The 24,075-nt window shown below is 40.9% G+C and overlaps 1 protein-coding gene and 1 long non-coding RNA gene across 4 annotated transcripts in view; one reads left to right on the forward strand and one right to left on the reverse strand.

Annotated features, from left to right (window-relative positions):
• The window catches only part of STARD13 (StAR related lipid transfer domain containing 13), a 182,983-nt gene that overhangs the window by 43,064 nt on the left and 115,844 nt on the right, over positions 1 to 24,075 (reverse strand). For all 3 annotated transcript variants that reach the window (XM_044249575.1, XM_044249574.1, XM_044249577.1), the window contains exons 2-3: positions 20,785 to 20,856; positions 17,991 to 18,072 (exon numbers count right to left, since the gene is read on the reverse strand). In XM_044249575.1, coding sequence (XP_044105510.1) covers positions 17,991 to 18,072; positions 20,785 to 20,856 — 154 coding nt within the window. The remainder of the gene's footprint in view (positions 1 to 17,990; positions 18,073 to 20,784; positions 20,857 to 24,075) is intronic.
• On the forward strand, positions 8,137 to 9,237 carry LOC122907016. Its single transcript, XR_006384665.1, has 3 exons — positions 8,137 to 8,158; positions 8,224 to 8,287; positions 9,223 to 9,237. It is a non-coding gene; the product is annotated as an uncharacterized LOC122907016 (long non-coding RNA).

Here is a 24,075-nt window from a genome sequence, read left to right on the forward strand (position 1 = left end):
AAAATAATAAGACACCACTACATACACTGGAATGTCTAAATTAAAAACACTGACAATACTAAGTTTTAGTGAAAACATGGAATCACTGAAACTTCCAAAGGATACAACCTCTTTGGAAAATAATTTGGCAATTTTATAAAATTAAAATATTTTCTTAGCATTGACCTAGCGACTCTACTCTTATTTATATCCAAGATAAAATAAATCATATATCCATACAAAAATCTGTACTTAAATGTTCATAGCAGATTTGTTCAGAAAATAACCAAAAAGTGGAAATAACCCAAAGGTCCCTTAACAGAAATAAAAATTGTGGCACATACCTATAAGGAAATATTCAACAATCCAAAGGCACTGACTACTGATACATGCAACAAAATGGATGAGTCTTAGAGGCATTATGTTAAGTGAAAGAAGCCAAATGCAAAGAGCATTACTATAAAATTCCATTTATACAAAATTTTAGAGAAGGTAGACCTGTAGTGACAGAAAACAGTTCAGTGGTTAGTGGTTGCCAAATGCCAGCAATAAAGAGCTTTTTGAGAAAATGGAAATGTTCTATATCATGATTGTGGTGATAGTTACACAACTTTATATCTTTAACAAAATTCATCAAGTTGTATGTTTTAAGTTGCTCATTTTTGTTGAATGTATTTTATATTCTAATAAAGCTGAGTAAAAAACACTGTAAGTGAGTGACATCAGTGGGAATGGTGGAATAAAAATCTCTAACACTCTGGGACTCTATAAAAGCAAGAATAATATTGGCAGTGATTATAAAAATCAACTTTTGAAGAACTTTGAAAATTAATAAAGGCTTGAAATAATCCAAGTACTGTTTATTTAAGGAAAAAATTATTGAATCTATGTAAGAACAGTGAGATTTGAGGCATCTGAACTTGTCCTATTCTCATGTTTCTTTTCTCAATTTTGCAGAAGCTTTGAAAAACAACAGCATCACAATCAGAGTAGCTGTGAAAACTGACAGCCTAGAAGCCCCTGGAGAGGGCAGAATGGGTTTGGCTCCTCCAAAGCTCCATTATTAAAGGACTATCATTATCTGAGCTGTCTGGCAATTCCCTGAATGCTCCCATTCATAGGGCTTATCTTCATTTAACTTGACTTTGAGCTCATCACTGAGAATAGTTTTTTTCCTAGTATGTTTGTCAAAAACAATCAGTGGCAATTATTTAATATCACATCTGCCTGAAATGGAGATAACATTTGGGCCAAATAAGATATGAACCAAAAGAAATGAAAAGAATAGCTGCAGGAATGAGATGTCCATAGGGGACTTAGAAAAGTTCTAACATATTCTTAGAAATCTAAGGTCAAGCACATATGCAGAACTGTGTGCATACCTGGAAAAAGTATGAAAAGGTCCTAATTTCTCGCCTCTGTCTGGTATTGGTGATCTGCACAAGCAGGAAATAAAAGCTAAGGCAGAGTTATCAACTTCCTGCTGGAACACTGAAACCATAGCCAAATATGAACAAAGAGCCTTTGGCAAAGCTGGGAGAAGTACTGGTTCAAGGCACTTAAGGAAATCTCTGTCATTTGTGGACCCTCTACTCTAAGAAGGGACTTCAGTGGTAATTTACTGCAAAGGATTCAGACTTTAAACAATTAGCTGAGGAAAGTTACTAAATAATTGCAACAAAAACAAACCTTGAGGAGAGGTGGGGTCTGGTTTTGAGAGCTGCTACATTACAATGTTTAAAATGTCCAATATGAAGTGAAGAATTACAAGACAACAAACTGATTCTGAACTTCAGATGGAGAGGCAAAAGACACAGAATAGCCAACATAATACTGGAGTATAGAAAGGGAGCCCGAGGACTGATACTACCCAACTTCAAGACTTACTATAAAGCTAAAGTAATCAGGACTGTATGGTATCAGTAAAAGAATAGACAGTATATCAATGAAATAAAATAGAGAGCCCAGAAATAGACCCATACAGTGTGGTCAACTGATCTCTGATGAAGGGGCAAATGTTATACAATAGAGAACTGATAGTCTTTCAACAAACTGTGTTAAACAACTGAACATCTACACACCAAAAACAAAACAAAACAAAACAAAAAACAAAAAACCATCTAGACATTGACTTTATACCCTTCACAAAAATTAACTGAAAATGAATCATAGACCTAAATGTAAACACGAAATTATAAAAGTCCTAGAAGATAACATGGAAGGAAATCTAAATGACCTTAGGTTTGGTGGTAACTTTTTAGATGCAACACTAAAGTTATGATCTTTAAATAAATAGCTGATAAACTGAACTTCATTAAAATTAAAAACTTCTCTCTGCGAAACAATGTCAAGTGTGTGAAAAGAAAAGCTACAGATTTGGGGAAAATATTTGCAAAAAATATATCTGAAAAAGGACTATTAGCAAATATATACAAAGAACTCTTAAAACTTAATAAGAAAACAATCCATTTAAAAAATAGGCAAACAGTCTGAACAGACACTTCAACAAAGACACACAGATGACAAGTAAGCATATAAAAGGATGCTTACCATCATACCGCATTATAGAATTGCACACTAAAATAGCCATGACATAAACATGGTACACCTATTAGAATGACAAAATTCTAAAACACTGACCACACCAAATGCTAACAAGAATGTGGACCAACATGAATGCTCATTCTCTGCTGTTGGGAATGCAAAATGGCCCAGTACTTTGAGGACAGTTTGGTAGTTTCTTACTGCCAAACATACGCTTACCATAGGACTGTGCCATCACACTCATTGGCATATATCCAAATGAGTTGAAAACTTATGTATACATTAAAAAAAAAAACCTGCACAGGAATGTTTCTAGCAGCTTTATTCACAACTGCAAAAACTTGGAAACAACCAGATGTCCTTTAGTAGATGAATGGATAAATTAATTGTAGTACTTTCAGATAATGGAATATTATCCAGCACTAAGAAGAATTGAGCCATCAAGCCATGAAAAGACAAATCATGAAGTGAAGAAGCCAGTCTGAGAGGGCTACATACTGTGTGATTCCAACTATAGGACAATCTGGAAAAGGGTAAACTATGGAGACATTAAAAAGATAAGTGGTTTTCAGAAGGTAGGAGGGAGGGAAGGCTGAACAGTCAGGGCACAAAGGATTTTCAGGCTGTGCAATTATTTTGTATGGTACTATAATGGTGAATACAAATCATTACACATTTATCAAACCCAGAGAATGTGTAAGACTAAGTAAAACCTAACGCAAATTATGGACTTTGGGGATGATGATGTGTTGGTGTAGGGTCAGGAACAGCCGTGTCCCACTCTGTGTGATATGCTGCTAGTGGAGGAGGCTATGTATAATACAGGGGTCTAGAGGAACTCTCTGTATTTTCTGTGCAATTTTTCTGTGAACTAAATGAGCTCTTTATAGAGTCTATTTTAAAAATCACTTTATTTATCCAACTTTGAAATTACTGATGTAAAGTGATCTGCATTTCTTTTGCTCTCCATCTACTTGCCCATTAAGTTCCCAATCCTATCTACAAACCATCATCATCGAAGACATTGCAGAAATTCTGGGTACAATTTCAAGTATCATACACACAACCATTCAACTCCTCCTTTTAAAATGTGTCTGTGGGGGCATCTGGGTGGCTCAGTGGGTTAAGGCTCTGCCTTTGGCTCAGGTCATGATCTCAGGGTCCTGGGATCGAGGCCCACATCGGGCTCTCTGCTCAGTGGAGAGCCTGCTTCCTTCTCTCTCTCTCTCCCTCTCTGCCTGCCTCTCTGCCTATTTGTGATCTCTGTCAAATAAATAAATAAATAAAATCCTTAAAAAAAATAAAATGGGGGCACCTGGGTGGCTCAGTGGGTTAAAGCCTCTGCCTTCGGCTCAGGTCATGATTCCGGGGTCCTGGGATCGAGCCCCACATCAGGCTCTCTGCTCAGCCAGGAGCCTGCTTCCCTCTCTCTCTCTCTGCCTGCCTCTCTGTCTGCTTATGATCTCCGTCTGTCAAATAAAAAAATAATAATAATTAAAAAAAATGTGTATGTGTATCAGAGCCACAGGTTGTACATTTTAAATATCTTACAATTTTATTTGTCAAATATGCCTCAATAACACTGGAGAAAAAAATGAGCTGATTTGCTAAGATGGAAAAAAAAAAAAAAAAAAAGACACAAAGAGAGAAGATATTCTCTATGGTGGCCCGAAGCTAGATAGACAGTTCAGTGTGGTGTAGCACCAGCCTGTGACTTACCTTGCACAAGGTAAAATAAACAATGGCTAGACTCCACAAGAATACAAAACAGATGAAACACACATCCCAGAGAGATGTAAATGCCTCTTTAAGGACTGGCTGCCTCAGGTAAAAGAACATGTCACATAACAGAAGTATTCCGAGCACTTTAGCAAAACCCCTGTGAAATTCTGCTATGAATGAAGTCAATCTGCATTCAGGACAAGTGTTTAGCATTGGTATTTGTTTACCTCTAACTTACTGTGAAATAATAGAAAACCCTTCAGATGATCTGAGTTGGCCTAGTACTGGTTTCCTGAAAAACTAGTCCTGCATGAATAATAATTTTGATTATGAAACTTATTTTATTTGCTGCATGAACAGTATGTCCTCCACTGGATTAGAGTTTCTTTTGAGGCAGAAACCATAATTTATTCTTCTAATCCATGGTAGGCCTAGCAGGAAAGTTCATACATGGTAGTTTCAGTAGGTTTTTCTTTCTTAACAGAACATGTTTTGTTTATATAGGTCCAATCAGTGATTGATTTTTAAGTAGTCACAATAGACTTTGTACAGTCAGAGTAACAGAATTATTCTCCCCCACTGAATATGACAGGCTAAGGACTGCATCTCATTTGCATACCTAATGTCTAGCACAAGCACTGGCTAAAGTGAATCCTCTCAGTAAATGTTTGAGCTTGGCAGACTCTGGGGACAATTTGGTCTGATGAAAAGAATTTTCGGATGAAGAGACTAAGGATCTGAGAGGACCACCTGCTCGAGGGAGCCACACATTACTTAGCGGTGGAGCTAGGACTTCTTCCTGCCAGTGATTTCTCTGCTCCTGCCTACCCAAGAAGAATTGCAGTGGGGCCTGGAAAATGAGAGCATAGTCCTGTTGCTAACACAGGCTCTTCAATAAATGGCAGTTTATATTATCCCCTCTCCTTTTTCTCCAAGGAAAGAGAAAATCCAGTACACATGATGAAGACTGTCCACTTTGCACTTTGAGCACACTGGATTTCTGTGCTAACATAAGCAAAGCACTTTCATCTTTTTAGAAGAAATGTCACAACCATATTGCTGCCAGAACCTGTTCATTTCTACAGTTGTCTTCAGAATCCTTAAGGACGGGCTAATCCATTAGTAAGGGGAAACAGAAATCTCATTTTAAGAGTGAAACCTGGGGTTCTAATGGGAAAGTCAATAAGAAGAAAAGAAGTCAAGGCTTGTCCCTCCAACGGCGTACCATGTACCAGGAAGAAGGGGAGGTGCAGGGAATGCAGTGGTGACCAGGATGTGGGATCTGCCCTTGTGGACCTCACAGTCCTGCGTGCGATGTAAACATGACAAAGAGAAGAAGGAGCAACTCACTTCCTGAGTGCAGAAGGACAAAACCTTCCAAAGAAGAGATGATTTGAGCAAGCCTGTGAAAGACTAAGAGAAATCGGCTGCCTAGGCTAAAAGAATTACAGGCAAAGCAAACAGGTATTAGATAGCATGCTTTAGTCTGAATGTTGCAAGTCTGTGAGTGGGAGTAACTGCAGAGAAAGGTAGGGTCTAGATCTGGAAGGACTGAAATGAGTATGTCCAGAGCAATCTGGGCGAGGGGGAGCTACTGAAGAATCTTAGGAGAGTAACGTAATTTGATTTTACAAACATAAGGGGTGGCAGGATGGAGAATGAGCTGAAGAACAGTTAGGGCGTGTTTACGGTAGTGTGGGTGAGAAATGGCAAGGAGAAGATGGGAGTGAGAGCAGATGAAGCTTTTGGTTTTTGATGTGTAAGCTGCGGAAGGACAGAAAGAGAGGGCGACTCCCAGATTGCAGGCTTTGTCATTGTGCCACCGAACACAGAAGCAGTCGCTTAGGGAAGCTCGTAGAGAGCTGGGAGGGAGATAATAAACAGCTCATGTTTGGAGGTATTAAATTTTAGCGTCCTTTAGGTCATGGAGACCTACTTGGGAATGGTGGGCGGAGAGAGGATATACACAGAAGATGCAGAGTAACTGAGCCAACCATCCAGAGAGAATTCAGAACCCTGGAAACTCCAGTGTGTCAGGCACCGGCCAGCGAGGAGGAACCAGGCTCGGGTAGGTAAGAGGGCAACGGAACTAACTGTGGGCAGAATCCAAGAAGCCACAGAACGAGCATTACGGAAAAGAGGGAGGAGATGGTTAGTTGCACCAAATATTTATGGAAAAGGAAGTGCTATACAACTTAAAATGTGCCTTTTGGATTTAGCAGTTAACCAGGCCCGTTTCAGAAAAGAAGAGAACATTTTCTTCACATGTAGAAGCAATAATATAACTCATGGACTGACAGGTTATTTTCTTCCAGCTTCCAGTTCAATTTAACCCACATTTACTGAATTCCCGCTCAGCACAAGGCCGCGAGACACCCATGCTATCCCACCGTGTAAGATACAGTCCTTACTATGGAGCATCTAGAAGCTGGTAGAATGCATCGATCCCCACCTAACTATAACCGGGTTGGGGCGGGGGTCAGTGTCAAAGCGTGGGGTGCCCAGACTGCTCTGAGCACACGGGAGGAGACCGTGAGAGAGACAGTGCACAGAAGGGCAGGATTCAGGAGTCACGCAGAAGAACCAGGAAAAGGCAGAGCGGCGTGCTTGCTGGGAGAGCTGGGATCTGTGAACGGCGCATGCGCTGGGAGTGTCTGAGGGTGACCGGAGGGTGGTCTGAGCCGAGCATCCGAGAGGATTCTTCCGCTTCCACGGTGAGGCAGGCCTGCCTGGCAGACAGAGAAGGCCCCCTCTCTGTGGACCAAGCAACAAATCCCTTCCGTTCCTCACATTTTAGATTCCAATTTTTACAGTTCAACTACCGGACTTAGACCAGTCCTGAGGACTCCCATGCTGATTTCATGGCCAGTTTCCTGTGACATTTCTCACATTCCTGCCAAAACCACGAGAAGAGCAACAAGCAAAGCTACACATTCATCCCCAGCGTGGGATTCGGATTAAAGCCCGAAGCCTGAACTCTTCACCCTCCCCTCAAGTGTTAGGGGCTGAAGGGATCTAGCCTTGCCTGCTAAGGAGTGTTCTGGGTGTGGCTCTCAAAGACCTTAGAAACAAAGTCAGGGAGACGCAGGAGATGCCTCCTGACCCAGGGATCAAAGGCAAGGGGCAGGAGCTCCTCCTCTGCAGACAGGAGTGCAGGGCCTGGGAAAGTTCTCCAGGCTGCCCCGGGAGTTTACAAAGGAGACTCTGCAGAGCAGGGTGGAGAGCTATGCCTGTCTGACAGCTCCCGTGTGTAACTCAGCAAGGGGGGCGGGGTGGGCTTTCAGATCACAGGCTACCCAGCCGGAGGGTTTATGGCATCTGGTGGCGGTAGGGGGCGGAGTGTAGTCAGAAGTCCCCAGGTGGGGTGTTAGAGAGGAGAAGGGAGTTGGGGTAAATTGGAAGGGGAGGTGAATCACGAGAGACTATGGACTCTGAAAAACAATCTGAGGGGTTTGAAGTGGCGGCGGCGGGGGGGGGGGGTGGTGGATGGGAGGTTGGGGTACCAGGTGGTGGGTATTATAGAGGGCACGGATTGCATGGAGCACTGGGTGTGGTGAAAAAATAACGAATACTGTTTTTCTGAAAATAAATAAATTGAAAAAAATTAAAATAAATAAATAAATAAATAGTGAATTTAAAAAAAAAAAAAGAAGAAGTCCCCAGGTGGGTATCCCTGAGCCACCGTTGAGTCCATGAAAGCCTGCTGAGCTTTTCACTCAAGCTGTTCTCCAACCAGCAGGTTACGCTGCTGCAGAAAGGCTGACCTCTCTTCCGGACCAGAACCCCACAAGCAACTGTGCCTGGATATTAGCTGGAGTGTGGGACGAAAGCCGTGAGGCACAGACAGATCTAGCTACAGGAAGAAAATGAAGCATGTGTATGTTGTGGAGGGAGAGGATGTGGGTGTACAATGGTAGGATTTGTAAAATAATTTTTTGATTGAGATATAATTCACATGTCACCTTGTGTTTGTTCTAGGTGTGTCACCTCATGATTTGATGTCTGTGTATATTGCAACATGAGCACCACCTTAAGTCTAGACGTATCCACAGCCACACCTTGTTACTTTGTTTTTCTTGCAATGGGAACTTTTTAAGATTTAGTCTTTTAGCAATTTTCAAATATACCATACAGTATCATTGAGTCTTGTCACCAGGTTGTACACTACATCCCCAGAAAAATAATTTCGGTTCTAATAATCAAAAAATAATTATAGGTTCTAAAAATCAAGGTTTCAAGGAAGAGCATAAGGCCCCTGGAAAATCAATAAGCTTCAGCAGCCACAATGGCCCAACAATAAAGAACTTAAAGGAGGAGGTTTTTCTTGGACTTGTTTAGTTTGCAGCATTTCAGATGTATTTCAAATTCACATACACCTGGCATTGGTAAAACCAGATGGGTGTCCTCGGCCTTTAACCGTTCAAAGCAACTGCATCTAATCCAGACAATTTCTCTAGTGAGAACCAGTTCAAGTTGAAGCAAGGGTCACAACCAGAGAGTTCTCTGAGAGGTTCAAAGGTGAAAAGCAAAGCACAAACAGGCCAGGATTACTGGAAGGCTAGAGAGCACTCCCTTTGGGCCCTGAGGTTCTCTCTGGGCTCCTTCCCTGCCTGCTTCCTGGATATGGGCCGCTACCATTCAGTTGTGGTCCTCTTCCATTCTCATACTGTCCCTGAGTGACCTCACACATTCTCAGGACCTTTGCACCCGTATGTGTGGATGACTCTGCATCTCTGTCTCCAGCTGAGGTCTCTGGCGACCTGCACACCTGCCTCACACTGGACATCTCTCCGGGTCCCAGTCCCCCAGTTTCCTCAACCCATCACACCTTCCCCTGCTCAGGGGACCCAGGCCAGACTCCAGAGCTGCCCCTGCCTCAGAAAGGGGCCTCACCACCCCCAGCTGCTCAGACCAAGAGGAGTCCGGTCACCCTTACGTCTGAATTACAGCAATACTAACAACACCTCTTATTTATAGGGCCCTGTGAAGATGAAATGACACCAATGTAAAGAGCTTAGTGTGCTACGAAGCAATGGTAAGTACTCACTAAATGTTAGCCATTGTTATCTATTATTTATCTGGCAAAGGAAGGCATTTTTAAAAACGTTGCTAATGTTTTTAATAATGCACTACAAAACATCTAATATAGATCTAATATATATGTAATTAAAAACATAAACCCTCAATTTGCTGTTCTAATTTTAGTATATGTGCTGCCGAAGCGAGCACTCAATTTGCTGTTCTATTTTGTAGTTTCTTGTGTATTCTTCCTCAAAGTTTATACACATAGAAGTCATTTTGAGTAGCTGGTTGGAAAAGGTGACATAACAGGTCATTTTAAAATACAAAGACCAATGTTTTTCGTGTGTGTGTGCATGTGTGTGTGTGAAAAGTCCCTACCTCTCACCCTGCCTTGTCTGTACCTGTACCCTAAAGCTGCCCTATACCATATAGGCTACACTGTGGTAAGGTTCATAGTGGAGGTGGGGGTAGGGATAAAGATGTCTTTCCTGCACATTAACTTAGTTAAAAAAAACCCCAAATCTAAAAGTTCAAAAGAGGCACATCAAAATTTTATGTGTTCTTGTCTGGATAATCCCTACTGGCCTGTTAGGGTTATCTTTCCAAGAAGCCCTCTCTGAAACTCCTTCCCCTGCATCTGTACTTCTAGTGATATCATTCTTCCAAGTAAATCATCATTTACTCATCTCTCAGCCCTGGCATGACTGGCATTTGAGGCCAAACAATTCCTGGTTGTGGGGATGCCCGGCACTTTAGGAGGTTTGGCGACATCCCGGACCTCCAGCCACTAGATGCTAGGCCGCTAGATGTAGCATGGCCCAGCTGTGATGAGAAAAAGATGTCCCTGGATGTTGAGAGGAGGACAAAATTCCTCCCCTTCCAGGTTGAGGCCACCGCAGTAGACTGAGACCTCCAGGTGCAGATTCTGGCTTATTGTTCTCTGCAGCAGAGACGCCTGAAGAGACAGCCTGGGTGAACCAAGCTGACTGAAGGAGTGAACGAGAAGGGGCTGCTACTCTTCTGGCAGTAAATCAGATCTAACAGCTTCACAAAAGAACCATGTGCTTTCAACTCTTACTTGAATTATTAGTATTTTTAAATATGGAGTTCCATGAAGAATAAGGTGGAAATGCAACCATAGTTTCTATTTTTGGGATTTATAAGTCAAACTCAGGAACTCGCAGAGCAACCTAGACATCTTTGGAAAACTCACCCTCAAAGGAAGAAATGGAAAGCACTCCAAATTGCATTTCACAAGAAGACCTAAGCTTTCTCTGGAAGCTCCAGAAGCAGCCTGTCTGGCTTTGAATCCTAGCAATGCCTTTCAGTGAGAACCAGTTCTCACTGTAAGTGGGCCAATTATTTTATACCTCTGTGCCTCAGTTTATCTGTAAAATGGGAATCACATTAGTTAGAGCTTACTTTATAGGGTTGTTATAAGAAGTAAACAACTAAGTATTTGTGGAATGCTTAGAGTGGTGCTCGGTAGATAACAAGTACTTTGTGTTTTAAAAAATAAAAATCACTACTTACTAGGATCTTTATGTATTTTTTTAATAGCTCATAATTTTAAAGTTGGAAGTGACCATAACCCACTATATATTTCCTTCAATGATGTGTCCAAGGTTTCAGTCCAGTTAATTGTCATGTCATTATATGATATATGATATAACAAAATATATAATACTGTACATATTCTGTGATAAATACTCTGAAAGAGAAAATATCTAAAATATATATCAATATTCATAAAGACTACCATTATTCAATATTGTTAATGTTATTTAACATACTCAAAGATATGCATTTGTGTGCAGAGGTAAATCATAAACATCATTTTTGTCAGCACTCTTCTCCACAAACTCCCCTGCCCCACATGAAAACCATGGTCATTAATTATCCTTTTAAACACAAAGGGCAATGATAGATGCACTCCAGAATCCAAATCAATTCCACATCTCCCTAAAACAGTGCTGAACAAGGTAATGCCCTAGTTTCACACACAATACAATTAACTAGTATTTACTAACGACGTAAGTTACATGGACAGTTTATTGGCCTAATATTAAATTGGAAATTCACAGATCACCTTGAACATTAGAGCCATATACCATCAGTGAGTGAATATCGCAAATCAAAATGCAAATCGAACATATTACTTATCCTTAAAAAATCCCATTGAGGAGCTGTGACTTGCTGCAATTTGCTTGAAAGGTGACAAACCTTGCAAGCTGTTTTGACACCTTGGCTATTCCTACATTCTGATATAGTTAACAGTTTCAGTTAGCTCATCTAGGTACTTAGACTTGCAATTGCTTTTCATTACTCACAGGGGAAAATATTTTCAATTAAGAATTCAATCAAAGAACATCAAAACAAAATTATAACTGAGGTTGCTAAAATAAGCAACTGCACTATTCTGACTTGCAGTCACAAATGTTTGCAGAGCACCTACTATGTGCTGGCACTGTCAGAGTCACAGAAGCTATGGTAAGACATGGTTTCCAGCCTGGAAGTTCACGCCTTTCGGGAAAACAGCAAACCTGTCTAGTGTTTGAGACCTAAAAGCAAGGGGGTGCACCTCTACATACTGCAGGCTAGGCATGGGTCTTCTTTGTCATCAACATTCTCGGTATGCTATATTTTTCCAGCCAATCAAAAAGTTAACGCTGGGGACTCCTGGGTGGTTCAGTGGGTTAAAGTCTCTGCCTTTGGCTCAGGTCATGATCCCAAGGTCCTGGGATCGAGCCCCGCATCGGGCTCTCTGCTCGGCAGGGAGCCTGCTTCCCCCACCCCCCTCTGCCTGCCTCTCTGCCTACTTGTGATCTCTGTCTGTCGAATAAATAAATAAATAATCTTAAAAAACCAAAAAAGTTAACACTGCCCCACAACTTACTATGTGCAAGTAGGACCTAGGACACTAACTGTCTGTCCACGCAGGTGAGATGCTTCCAGAAAACCAAAGGTGAGTAAAATTCTTGTCGTGGTTAACATTTGCAGGAGACGTTCAGCCCTCTTGTCTTCATTTGTCTACCTGGCAGAAGTTACGTGCCTCCGGGCTACGGTTCCCTTTGTGATTCTGCATTAGCTCGGCACTTCAAACATGCATGAGAAATGTGGAGCCCACAAAGCTTCCAAATAAAACAGGAGACAACTCTATCACTGCGTCTGCGATGGACCCATGAGAAAAGGAATAAAATCACAACCCCTTACTGCTCTCCAGGCATCAGTCATCACACACCATGTGAGTGGGCGAGTGTCTCATTAACCACTCCTCGATCTCAAGATTTTATAAGTGTGCTCATTCCCCTCAGGCTGGAGGTCTTCCTTCTGTTTGCTTTCCGCTATTGCTGCATGGGACCTCAGTGTCCTGGTGGAACTTGTAATGAGGGGGAAAGAAACTGCATACATGGCCCCTTAGCAGCCACCGCCGTCTCTGCCTCCGTACTGCGCCTGCTTCCTTCGACCCACCCTGCTGTCACTACTCCTTTGGCCTCTGTTTCACCCACCCCTCCTACACCCCAAGAATCTCTGCTCGCACACTTCCAGCCAAACACTTTTCTTACTTAATGATATTTTTGGAGACACAGCGATCATAAGAATTATTCCAATTATAACAACCTCCTGCCACTCTCACCATTTTTACGCAAGCTGGGCCCCAGTGAAGAACTCTGTGGTGTCTGGCATTGCCACACTTATACATGTTTACACAGCCATACCTCTCAGGGTATGTCTGTAGGATCCTGCCGTGGGCTGTATTAGAGAAGGGGCATGGGCTCTGCAAAAGAAGGCTTCCAGATTTTTCTGGCTGACATTAATAGTATTATTCAGAACTTTGTATCTCTAAATGATTTCACATTCATTGTACTGGGTCATCTCTAAAACATGTCTGAAGGGCATTTTCTTTTTCTTTTTTAAAGAGCAGACCTTGTGGGCGGTGCCTGGGTGGCTCAGTGGGTTAAACGTCTGCTTTGGCCTCAGGTTATGATTCCAGAGTCCTGTGATTGAGCCCCAAGTCAGGCTCCCTGCTCAGGAGGAGTCTGCTTGTCCCTTTCCATCTGCCCTTGCCCACTGCTCATGCCCTCTCCCTTTCTCTCTTTCTCTCTCTTAAATAAGTATATAAAAATTTTTTTTAAAAAAAAAAAGAGTAGACTCTGATGGAAAAGTCTAGAATGTAGTCAAGGAATCTCAGATCACAAACAGCAGTGAACAGATAAGGATTTACCACCCACATGTATGAGATTCAAAGCTTGTCAGCCATGTCACCAGTGAACATAACTACACAGTCAGAGACAGTGTTTACCTCTGCAATCCTGACTTGAAAATATGTGCTGTAATTTTTATTCTTGGTTTACAGTGTAATCCTTTGTTTATATTTAGAAATAAAATTTTAGAAATCTATGATGAAGCTACTAGGAACTAATGAGTGAATTTAGAAAGACTGTAGGATACAAGAAAAATATATAAAAAAATTTACAGGGGCACCTAGGTGGTTCAGTCATTAAGTGTCTGCCTTTGGCTCAGGTCATGATCCCAGGGTCCTGGGATCAAACCTCACATCGGGCTCCCTGCTCAAAGGGATGCCTGCCTCTCCTTCTCTGACTCCCTCCCCACCCCACTTGTGTTCCTTCTCTTGCTGTGTCTCTCCCTGCCAAATAAATAAATAAAACCTTTTTAAAAATTTACATACTATTAATGAGCAACTGGAAATTGAAATGATAAAAAAATGTATTATTTGCAATAGCACAACAAAACATGAAATTCTTAAATACTTTTGAGGATGTGTAGTATCCATATGCTGAAAACTACAAGTCAGGTTTTGAAAAAAAAAAAATCAAAGGAGACCTAAATAAAAAGAAACACACTGTATTTATGAATCATAAGATTCAGTACCATTAAGCCATCAGTTCTCCCCAGACTGATCTATGGATTCAACATAATCCAAATCAATACTCCAGAGGATTTTTTAAAATAGATACCAACAAGTTGTTTCTAAAATTTATATGAAGAGGCAGAGGAAGTAGAATAGGCAAAACAATTCCAGAACAAAAGAACAAAGTTGGAGAACATACAGTACTGGATTCCAAGACATACAAAAAGCTAAGTAATCCTGTGTCATATTGATGAAAGACTAATTAGGCATACAGATAAATGGAATAGAATAGACAGTCTGGAAATAGACTTACACCATGGTCAACTGATTTACAATATAGGTACAAAGGCAATTCACTGAAGAAAGTTAACCTTTTCAACACAGTCCAAGCCAGTGGGAAGCTGATGTGTGAAAAATGAATCTTGTCTGCCTTTGGGTCAGGTCGTGATCCCAGGGTTCTGGGATCTAGCCCCACATTTTGCTCCCTACTCAGTGGGAAACCTGCTTCTCCTTCTCGCGCTGACCCCCTCCCCTTCTTGTGCTCTCTCCCTATCTCTCAAATGAATAGATAAAATCTTTAAAAAAAAAAAAAGAGAGAGAGATCTTAAAGACAAGCTTCAGACTGGCAGAAAACATTTACAAGACCCATATCTGACAAATTATTTATGTTTAGAGCATATAAGGAACTCTCAAAACTCAGTACGAAAACAATCAATCAAATTTTTTAAATGGGCAAAAGACTTGAAGAAAATACAGGTATGGCAAATAAGCACATGAACAGGGCATCCAACATCATTGCTCATTATGGAAATGAAAACTAAACTCATAATGAGATAACTCTAGATTCTAGAATGACTAAAAACAAAACAAACAATATATGTCATGGGGATCAAAGGTACAACCTAGGAAATATAATCAATGGTATTGTAATAGTGTTGTATGGTGACAGATGGGAGTTCCACTTGTGAGAGCATAGCACAATGTATAGACTTGTTGAGTCACAGTGATGTACACCTGAAACTAATGTAACATTGTGTGTCCAGTATACGTCAATTAAAAAAAAACAAAAAAAAAACCCCAAAAAAACCGACAGCACGAAGAGCTGACAAAGATGTGGAGCAACTGGAACTCTCATACATTGCTGGTGAAAATGCAAAACAATAGGATCACTTTTGAAATGACTGGTGGTTTCTTATAAAGTTAAAATACAGTTATTAAATGGACCCCATGATTCCCTTCCTAGGATTTTACCCAAAAAAATGAAGACTTTTGTTCACACAAAACCTTGAATATGAATGTTTATAGTTGCTTTATAACCACCAAACATCCTTCAGCTGGTGAACAGACAGACTGTAGTACAGCCATATAATGTAACACTACTCAGTTTGGGTACTGACTGACATATCAATGACATGGAGGAACCTTAAGTGTACTATACTCAGTAAAAGAAGCCAGGCTCAAAAGGCTACATATTGGAGTGCCTGGGTGGCTCAGTGGGTTAAGCCTCTGCTTTCAGCTCAGGTTATGGTCTCAGGGTCCTGGGATAGATCCCCAAATTGGGCTCTCTGCTCAGCAGGGAGTCTGCTTCCCCCGCACCCCCCACTCTCTCTGCCTGCCTCTTTGCCTACTTGTGATCTCTGTCAAATAAATAAATAAAATCTTTTAAAAAAATAAGGCTACATATTGTTTGACTTTATTTATATGGTATTCTGGAAAAGGCAAAACTATAGATACAAAAGCCAAATCAGGCTTGGGAGTAGGGTTAGAGGTTGATGCCAGAGGGGAACCAGGGAATTTTGGGGGGTGATGGAGCTGTTCTTCATATTGGTTGTGGTGGCAGTTACATGCTTGAAAACTGTTCACTCAAAATAGTGAATTTTACTTTATACGTCTATATACATATATGTAAACAAATATGTATATATTATGTTTTGATTTAAAGAAAACATAAATTTTGGGTGCCTAGGTGGCTCAGTTGGTTAAGTGGCCAACTCTTGATTTTGGCTCAGCTCATGATCTCAGGGTCCTGGAATAAAGCCCTACATTGGGCTCCATGTCCAGCATGAAGTCTGTTTGAGATTCTCTCTCTTTCTCTCTCTCTCTGCCCCTTCCCCCACTGATGTGTATGAATACTTTCTATCTCTAAAATAGCTAGGATAAAAATCTTTAAAAAGATTTTTTAAACAAAAACAGAAACATAAATTTAAAACATTCAATGTGGAAAATTATAATGTAATATAATATAATTAAAATATAAAAGCTCCTTATTATTTTTTTAAAGTCAGCTACAAAATTGCCCTTGGTTAAAACTAAGAAGGAAAACTCAGAAGGAGGTGCTATTGGAGCAGTTCTGGGTTGAGTGAAATCTTATGAGGAGGGAGATATTCCTGCTTGGGGTGTATCCCAGACATCCTGAAACCACTGCTATTCCAATTCATTACCTTTAAGGAGTCACAATCAAACCATCCATTCGTCTCATAAACACTTGCAAATGGCATTTTGCATTTATTTGTTTTCTAGCCCAAATAGCCTGTTCCTATAATTTGTGATTTTAAGAGTTCTCTGCTCTTCTACCCAGTTAAGCAAACCCACAGTACTGTTTTCCTTAAATATTCAAATATCACTTCCTAATGCAAATCTACCTTCTCTCCATATAGGAACCATACAGTGAATGCAAAAATATGCATGTCTGAAGATTCAGGAAGGCTAAGATTATTTGCACACTATCCTAACATACATTGGTCTCTCCCTTCTTGACAAAAGTTTTGCTCATCATTACTTTCTGACTAAACTGCCATCTTCGATGTCAACACAGAATGTGCTAGAAAGAACACTGGATTGGAAATTTTAAGTACTACATTTTTTAAAAGATTTTTTTTTTTAATTTTTAAGGAATCTCTACACCCAATGTGGGGTTCAAACTCACAACCCTGAGGTCAAGGGTGCACGCTCCACCGACTAAGCTAGCCAGGTGCTCCAAAGTACTCTGTTTAAGGTCATTTCAGCCCATAGCTAGCTGTGTGGCCATGGAAAAATGACTCATCTCCTGTAAATAATATTTATCTCCAGCCCTGACCTCTCTCCAGGGCTTTAGTTAGGAAGCTTCAAATTCCTACAGACACATACAGCCTCTCATGGAGCATTTAATTGTTCCTGGATATTGGTTACACTGGCATCTTTTCCTACCACTCAAATTATAATTATTACTTATTTATTCATGTATTCATGCTTTACTTCTCCAACTAGATTTCTTCAACCATATTATAAATTCTTTGAGGAGAGAGAAGAACTCATATACATCTTTGTTTCTGTCGAGCATCTATCACATAGCAAAAGCTTAATATTCCAAGTAGCTGATATAATTACTTGAGCTTACATATTCTAGCTTGCTAATATAATCACTTGCCTTTCCAAAAAATACAACCAAGTTTGACATACTCATGGAGTTTTTCAGGGCCTTCTCTGACCACTCATGGTGTGGCCTCCCCTACTGCCTACTTCCACTAGCCTACCCTTGACTCCAGTCACCACGGTCTATGGCTTCATCTTAATCTAGTTCGTTCATAGCATGAACACTCTCTGAGATAACTTTTCCCCCTCCTTCTCTTTTTCTCTCACTGACTCTCTCTTTCTTTTTCCTCAATCTACTTTCTGAAGACTCTGACTAGGATTTAAGCTCCATAAAACCAGGGTATAATCATGCTCCCTGTGGCATACTTGAAACCTGGACCCAGGCCTGGCACATAGTAGGCACTCAATAAATACTTATGGAGCTGTTGAACTGGCCCTTCAATACAGTGATACCTATTAGAGACTGCACAATTGAAAGTAACAAAATCACACAATTTACCTATAAAGAGGTTCTACAAGGTCCTTTTCAAGAAAATCATGATCATTCTTGACAGCCACAATGTTGATGGGAAATTGGGAATCTGAAAAACAGAGAAACAGAGAAGATTTTGCATCTTGTTTTTATCTGAATGGGCACCAGTATCTTTTGACCACCACATTTCAGTACATGTGACCGACCTTGGCAGTTACTCCCCCATTGATGGGTGTGTTGGTAATGTTTAAGATAGTAGGCAGTTTTATTTTTATCAAATAAATGCTTTTAAGGGCACAAAAGAAGTGTGAAATATGAGAATATCCCAGTGCTTGCCCTTGGATAGGATCGAATACTATGTGCCTGTATTGTTGTAGTTCATCATAATTGCAGACATCTGCCCATATGAAGAGCTTTTTATACTCTCACCACCCACCTAACCTCACTGACTTTTACATCGATCAGTTCATGAAATACTTAGTTTGGCAGATTTTGTTTTCTTCAGAAAGGAAATTTCCCAAAATACCCAAAGCTCAATGGCCTCAAATGTGTTCTTTTGTAGCAAAATCCTGAGTCACTTTAGACAATCAGCAAAATATTCAAACAACTGATTCTATCCAAAGAGAACGGATTCCAACATCATAACTTTTCTCCCACGGACTATTCATGCCAACTTTGGAGGTCAAGGGCAATCCTCAAGATGCAGTGTTCATTTTATATACCTTATTCACAGAGGGAAAAATTTGGAGATCGTTCTAATAGAGGGCATAGTCAAATCTAACTGACAATGTCAATTCATTGTTATCATCCTGCCACTCTTTCTCTTTCTCGCTTTATATTTTGCATTACCTCCACCGTGAGAGTCATAATAAATCTAAAGGTACGTACACCTTAATGTGAATTGGGAACAGAAACAATCCCTTCTGGTGGTAAAAGTAATGTGAGTGCATTCCAGGTGGTGCCGGAATGAAGACTGTCTTGTTCTGCTAGAGAGGGAGTGTGCGTAATAATGAAAAACAGAGACACTAAAGCCCAGCTGCCTTGGCTTTAAGTCTTGGCATTGCTAATCTCTAGCTGTAGAACTGGGAACAAATCACCTAACCTTTTTTGGGCCTGTGTTTCCTCATCTACAAAATGGAGAGGATGGGAATTATAATATTTACCCCACAGTATTAAGAATATTAAAGGAATAGCATAGGTAAAGTGCTTTCAAAAGAACCTGGCACATCGTAGGCTCTATACTATTTGTTCTTTCTTATGATGCTTATCCAATGCCTATGGCTTAAACACAATTTGACTGGTACCTTTTACTTCAGCAGATTTTTTTTTCCTTAAGAAGGAAATTTCTAAAAATAATCCAAGTTTAATGGCCTCAAATGTTTTCTTTTATGGCAAAATCTTGAGTCACTTTGAGTATCAGCAAAATATTCAAACAACAGATACTATGTGAAGAGAAGACATTTACTTTACTTCTTAGCCATTTGTAGACAGTTCAGTTTAAATTGTGAACTTATAATATTGTGACCTTACAAAGAAGAGTTTCACATTATAGGGAAAAGCCACTGTGTCACAGCTCAAGAAACCGATTTTAATTCCAATTCCTCCACCTTTTAATGTTGGAGCAATCATGTAACCTCTTCAGGCCTCTCCCTCATAATCAGGAAACATGGTGGGGCATGGAAGTAGAGCTGCTTCAATCAAAATTACAAAACCCTCCTTGCCCACAAGGCTAAAGTTTATAAAAACTTGTATCGGAGACTCTCAACTTCAAAGCATATTCTTAGATATGCTCTCCGTAGGGAATTCAAGTTAGAGAAGTAGAACACCTGTTCCATTTTTGTTTTCTAAAATATAAAACTGATCTTCCAGGTGAGTGAGTGCGTTTCAGGTGAATTTTGTTGATTCTTTCGATACTACATACATTTTAGGCCATCAGGAAGAGAACTCGATGCTCCTGCGTGTGCTAGATATCCTTTTTTAGTCCTACAGATCTCCACTCTATACCCTGCCTTGTGCCCTGAGGATCACCCGTATGGACAGCATTCAAGTGGATCCATGTCCTTTGGCTTCCTTTCATTTTTGGCCAATGGGAAGCCCTGGTGGAGACCAAAGGAGGAAGGAGGGTTGAGGTCAGGGTTTTTACCCTACTGATTCTCACCCACCGCCAGTTGTGTCCTCTGCTCGAAGGAGCCTCTCTCGTTCTGGGCTCTGGCACCCTCTCCCTCTGCCCACAACTTGGTAATAAACATTTTTAGAAATAAATCCTCCTCGGATTATCCTGACTGACTGTGGATAAAGGACTGCCCAAGGAGTCAGAACTGATGATGATTTGGTACAGCACCGTACAGTATGGGCAATACAGTGAATAATATGGTAAATCCGTCGCATGGTGAGGGTGGCAACTACACTTGTGGTGGTGGGTGCCTGCAATGCACAGAATTGTCGAATCCCTATGGTGAACACCTGAAACCAATGGAACACTGTGTGTCTATTCCACTTCCACAATAATAACAATCATGAAAGCTGCTGATGGTGGAAGGCTGGAAGGAGAAGGCGGGGTTGGGCTTGGCGGTGAAGAGAGGAGAAGCAGAAAGTCAAGAAGTGAGAAGCCGTGTGGAGCAGAAAGGCAGGCGGGCCTGGGCAGCAATGCTTGTGTCTAAATCGGCATCAGTGTAAGCCCTGGGATGGCAAAGGCTGAGGGAAAGAGACAGCAAAGAAACATTGTTGAGAAGAGACTTGGAAGTCCAGATACACCACAGGATATGTGAGGTTCATTTTGAATTAATTCTCTTTATGAAGAACAAAGGGGAGGCCAACCTACCCTCATACAACTGAGCGTATTGTGGGAACCCAGCCGCACGGAGCCAGTCGCATGCTTCCTTCGCCTCAATTTCTGAAAAATAAAAGAAAGGGAAATGTGGGAGTCCAGTGGCCACACACTAGCACTCTACCTTAATCAAGGAAAAAACGGTGAGCATTATAAAAGTTATTACAAAGCAAAATTGTTCTCAGGTAAGGCTGCATAAGCAGGCCTACCAGAAACGGGGGTAAAATGAGCAGGTAGCACAAAGGTACTTAGCTATCTATTAAGCTTATCTTCAACGTCGATCCACAAGTATTTGGATAAAAACAAAACCACAGATTACAGAACACAAAGCCTGACTTTCAGGCAGAGAAAAATGTCTTATTTATACACCAGGGAACCAGGGGGCTACAGAGAAGGAGGAAATACTTCCTTATGATCCTTTTTTTTTGTTGTAACAAATTTTTTTTTAGCTTTTAAAGATAAGGCTAAGAATACTTATCCAACATTTTTTTATTCTTTTACTCTTGGGATAATGAAAGAGAGCATACAACTGGATGGTCTATGAAAATGTATTTTCTCACGAAGAAAGGTATTATAAAAATCCAAAGTATTGTTATTTCTTTAATTTTTCTAATAGATTTAATTCCCAATGCCTTCTAACAAGATCTTCATTCATCAAGCGCAGTAGAACGGTTTCAAGCTGCAGAGTACGGCGTGGAAAAGCAAAGCTGGTTATCTGGGAGCTGAGGCGAGTTTGACGGGGCTGTTAGAATTTCCGAGGGCCGAAGCCAACAGGTTGATATGTCCTTTGGGTGACCATTTCGGGGTGGACGTACCAACAACACATGGGACCACCTGCCTGGAGAAGCTTGCGGAGTGAGATGGGAGGAGTCTACAGTGTGTGAACCAGGTCACTTTTTGACCTTGTGAATCCTGGATCATTTCCCAACCACAACTCTGTTAGATAAATACAAATGCAAGGGAAAAGAAGTTCATCTGTCAAAAGTCCAGTTTCTCCAAACAAAATGATACAGCCTATTATAACGGCTTTCCACGCAGTTCCCCCTAACGTCTCTCTGCTGTTGGGATGGAACCTGCTCAGATCACTGTACTTCCATTTACTTGGATGTTCGATTCTCCCCATAGCAAAAGCCAGAGAGTACGGGGTGTTCTTGGGACAACAGCAAAGTAACGATCCACACTAAGATGGGCTGCAGGCCTGAGCCTGTGTACCTACACTGAAAGCACAACGTCTGTGCGTTGAATTCAGGAAAACAATGTCTGTGCAGCATAATGTTTAATATGACAGAGCTATCTGCTGTATGTTAGGGAAACAGACCAAAGGCCAGATCTTGCACAGGCCCCAAGGGGAAGAGCAAACACTTTCCCCATCCCACTAATTGGACTGGACATGGACTGAGATTTGTCATTGAATTCAGGGAAGCAGAGCGTGTGGTGGTCCCTATCCCAGAGTGTCTGCTACTTCCAGCATCTCCCAATCTACTGTCATTCCAGTGACTGACAATTTCTAAATCTTGACTTTTTTGCTTGGTATGAGGTTTTTTTTTTTTTTTTTTACATAATTGGTACCAGCACAGCCCTAATATGTACTCATTCCTGCCATGTAGGCAACATTCAGAAATATGCAAGCACCAAGCTGGAGATAAAAGTTCTGGAAAGCCTTTTAGGAGGGGGTGTCTCTGAGATCCACAAGTGCAGTTCAAAATGGACTGTACTGTATTGGCTAATGTGGGCCTTCCCTTTGAAGGTACGAAGGACAGTTCCTGTACGACCTGAGAGCCCTATTCAGTATTCCTTTGAGAGTCCTTATATGAAGGCTTTCGCTTTGAAAATCACACACGTATTTCAGGGGAAGTAGGAAGTGCACGTTCTGACCTAGCATTTGGAAAATGTGGTGAGTTGCTACTGAGTCATAAACAGACTGTAAATTTTCAAGCTTCAGATTTGCTTTCTCTTTCAATATAACGTAGTGGTTAGTAAGGAGGAAATATCTAATTTCTGGGCATTCTCTAAACTTAATTATGAGCCAGCAAGTCTTTTTTTTTTAAAAAGATTTATTTATTTATTTGAGAGAGAGAGAGAGAGGGAGAGAGAAAGAGAGCAAGTTCAAACAGGGGAAGTAGGGAGAGGCCCCACACTGGACAGTAAGTCTGCTTGAAATTCTCTCTCTCTCTGTGCCTTCCTGCTTTGTGCACACCTGAGCTCTCTCTCTCTCAAATAAATAAATAAAATCTTTTAAAAAAAAGTTCTTCTAGATAACTTGACTTTATTTTTTCACCAATAAAGATAATGAACTGAAATTCTATGCACACGTAAACATAAATAATTAAATCTTAATCAGAATTCGGCTAAGTCAAATCCTCAAATAGGCCGATTTTTAGAATGGGTAGGCATTTAGCTTTTAAGTCTCAGAGTCAAATACAACAAACACTGCAATTAGTAAATAATAAATGAGAAGAAACCACATCCCAGCCGTGGTGGATGGTTCCTCGCCATCACTCTTGCGCACCCAACTTGCTATTCTAGTTCTGAAAGTCTCTCAAATATCCCCTGTGCTCTAGCTGTAGGCCCAGCACCTTGGGCACCTACGTTTTGCAATCTAAGGGCAAAACGAACTCTTGTTTACCACCTACTAACAAGGCCATCAAACAAAATAATCACACATACCTAACTGGTATCAAATTTGACTTCTTCCATCACATGGAGTTGGAGAGGGAAAAAAAGAGCCTTACAATTTCTACTGAGTGGGTCCCCACAGACCCGACTAACACCCATCAACCAAATGCTACTGTTTTCCCCACAGCATATTATACTTGAAGTGGCCAAAATGCTTACAGAATTAAAAAGGAATCATTATTGCCGGTGTCATCATTTCACCAAGATCCATCTAAATGACATTTGAGGAGAGTGGGAAAATCTCTTTTTCACTGTGCTCTTGCTGGCTGGCACAATATTCTGTGAAAGCTCTAAGGGCCATTCAAATCACATTTCCATAGTTCTATTTGCAACCCATACCTGCCCCTCATGGTAGCTCCAGGGCCACAAGGCAAAGCACCAGGTTGCTGTAATCAACTAAATGTGGGGCAGAATAGGAGAATGCCCTTGGACAGACTGGTCTACCAATCTCTACTGTGGTTACCACATTACATTGCCTGAGCAAATTCAATCCATTTGGTTCCCTACCATAAAAGGATTTCATTAGAAATTTTGTAATTATTACATGTAAAAACCATTTCTCTTAAACTCTGTAGTGGGTGCCTACTTTTGCCTGCCCAACATCCTTGC

This window comes from Neovison vison, chromosome 5 (assembly GCF_020171115.1).
Source record: "Neovison vison isolate M4711 chromosome 5, ASM_NN_V1, whole genome shotgun sequence".
Classification (NCBI taxonomy): domain Eukaryota; kingdom Metazoa; phylum Chordata; class Mammalia; order Carnivora; family Mustelidae; genus Neogale; species Neogale vison.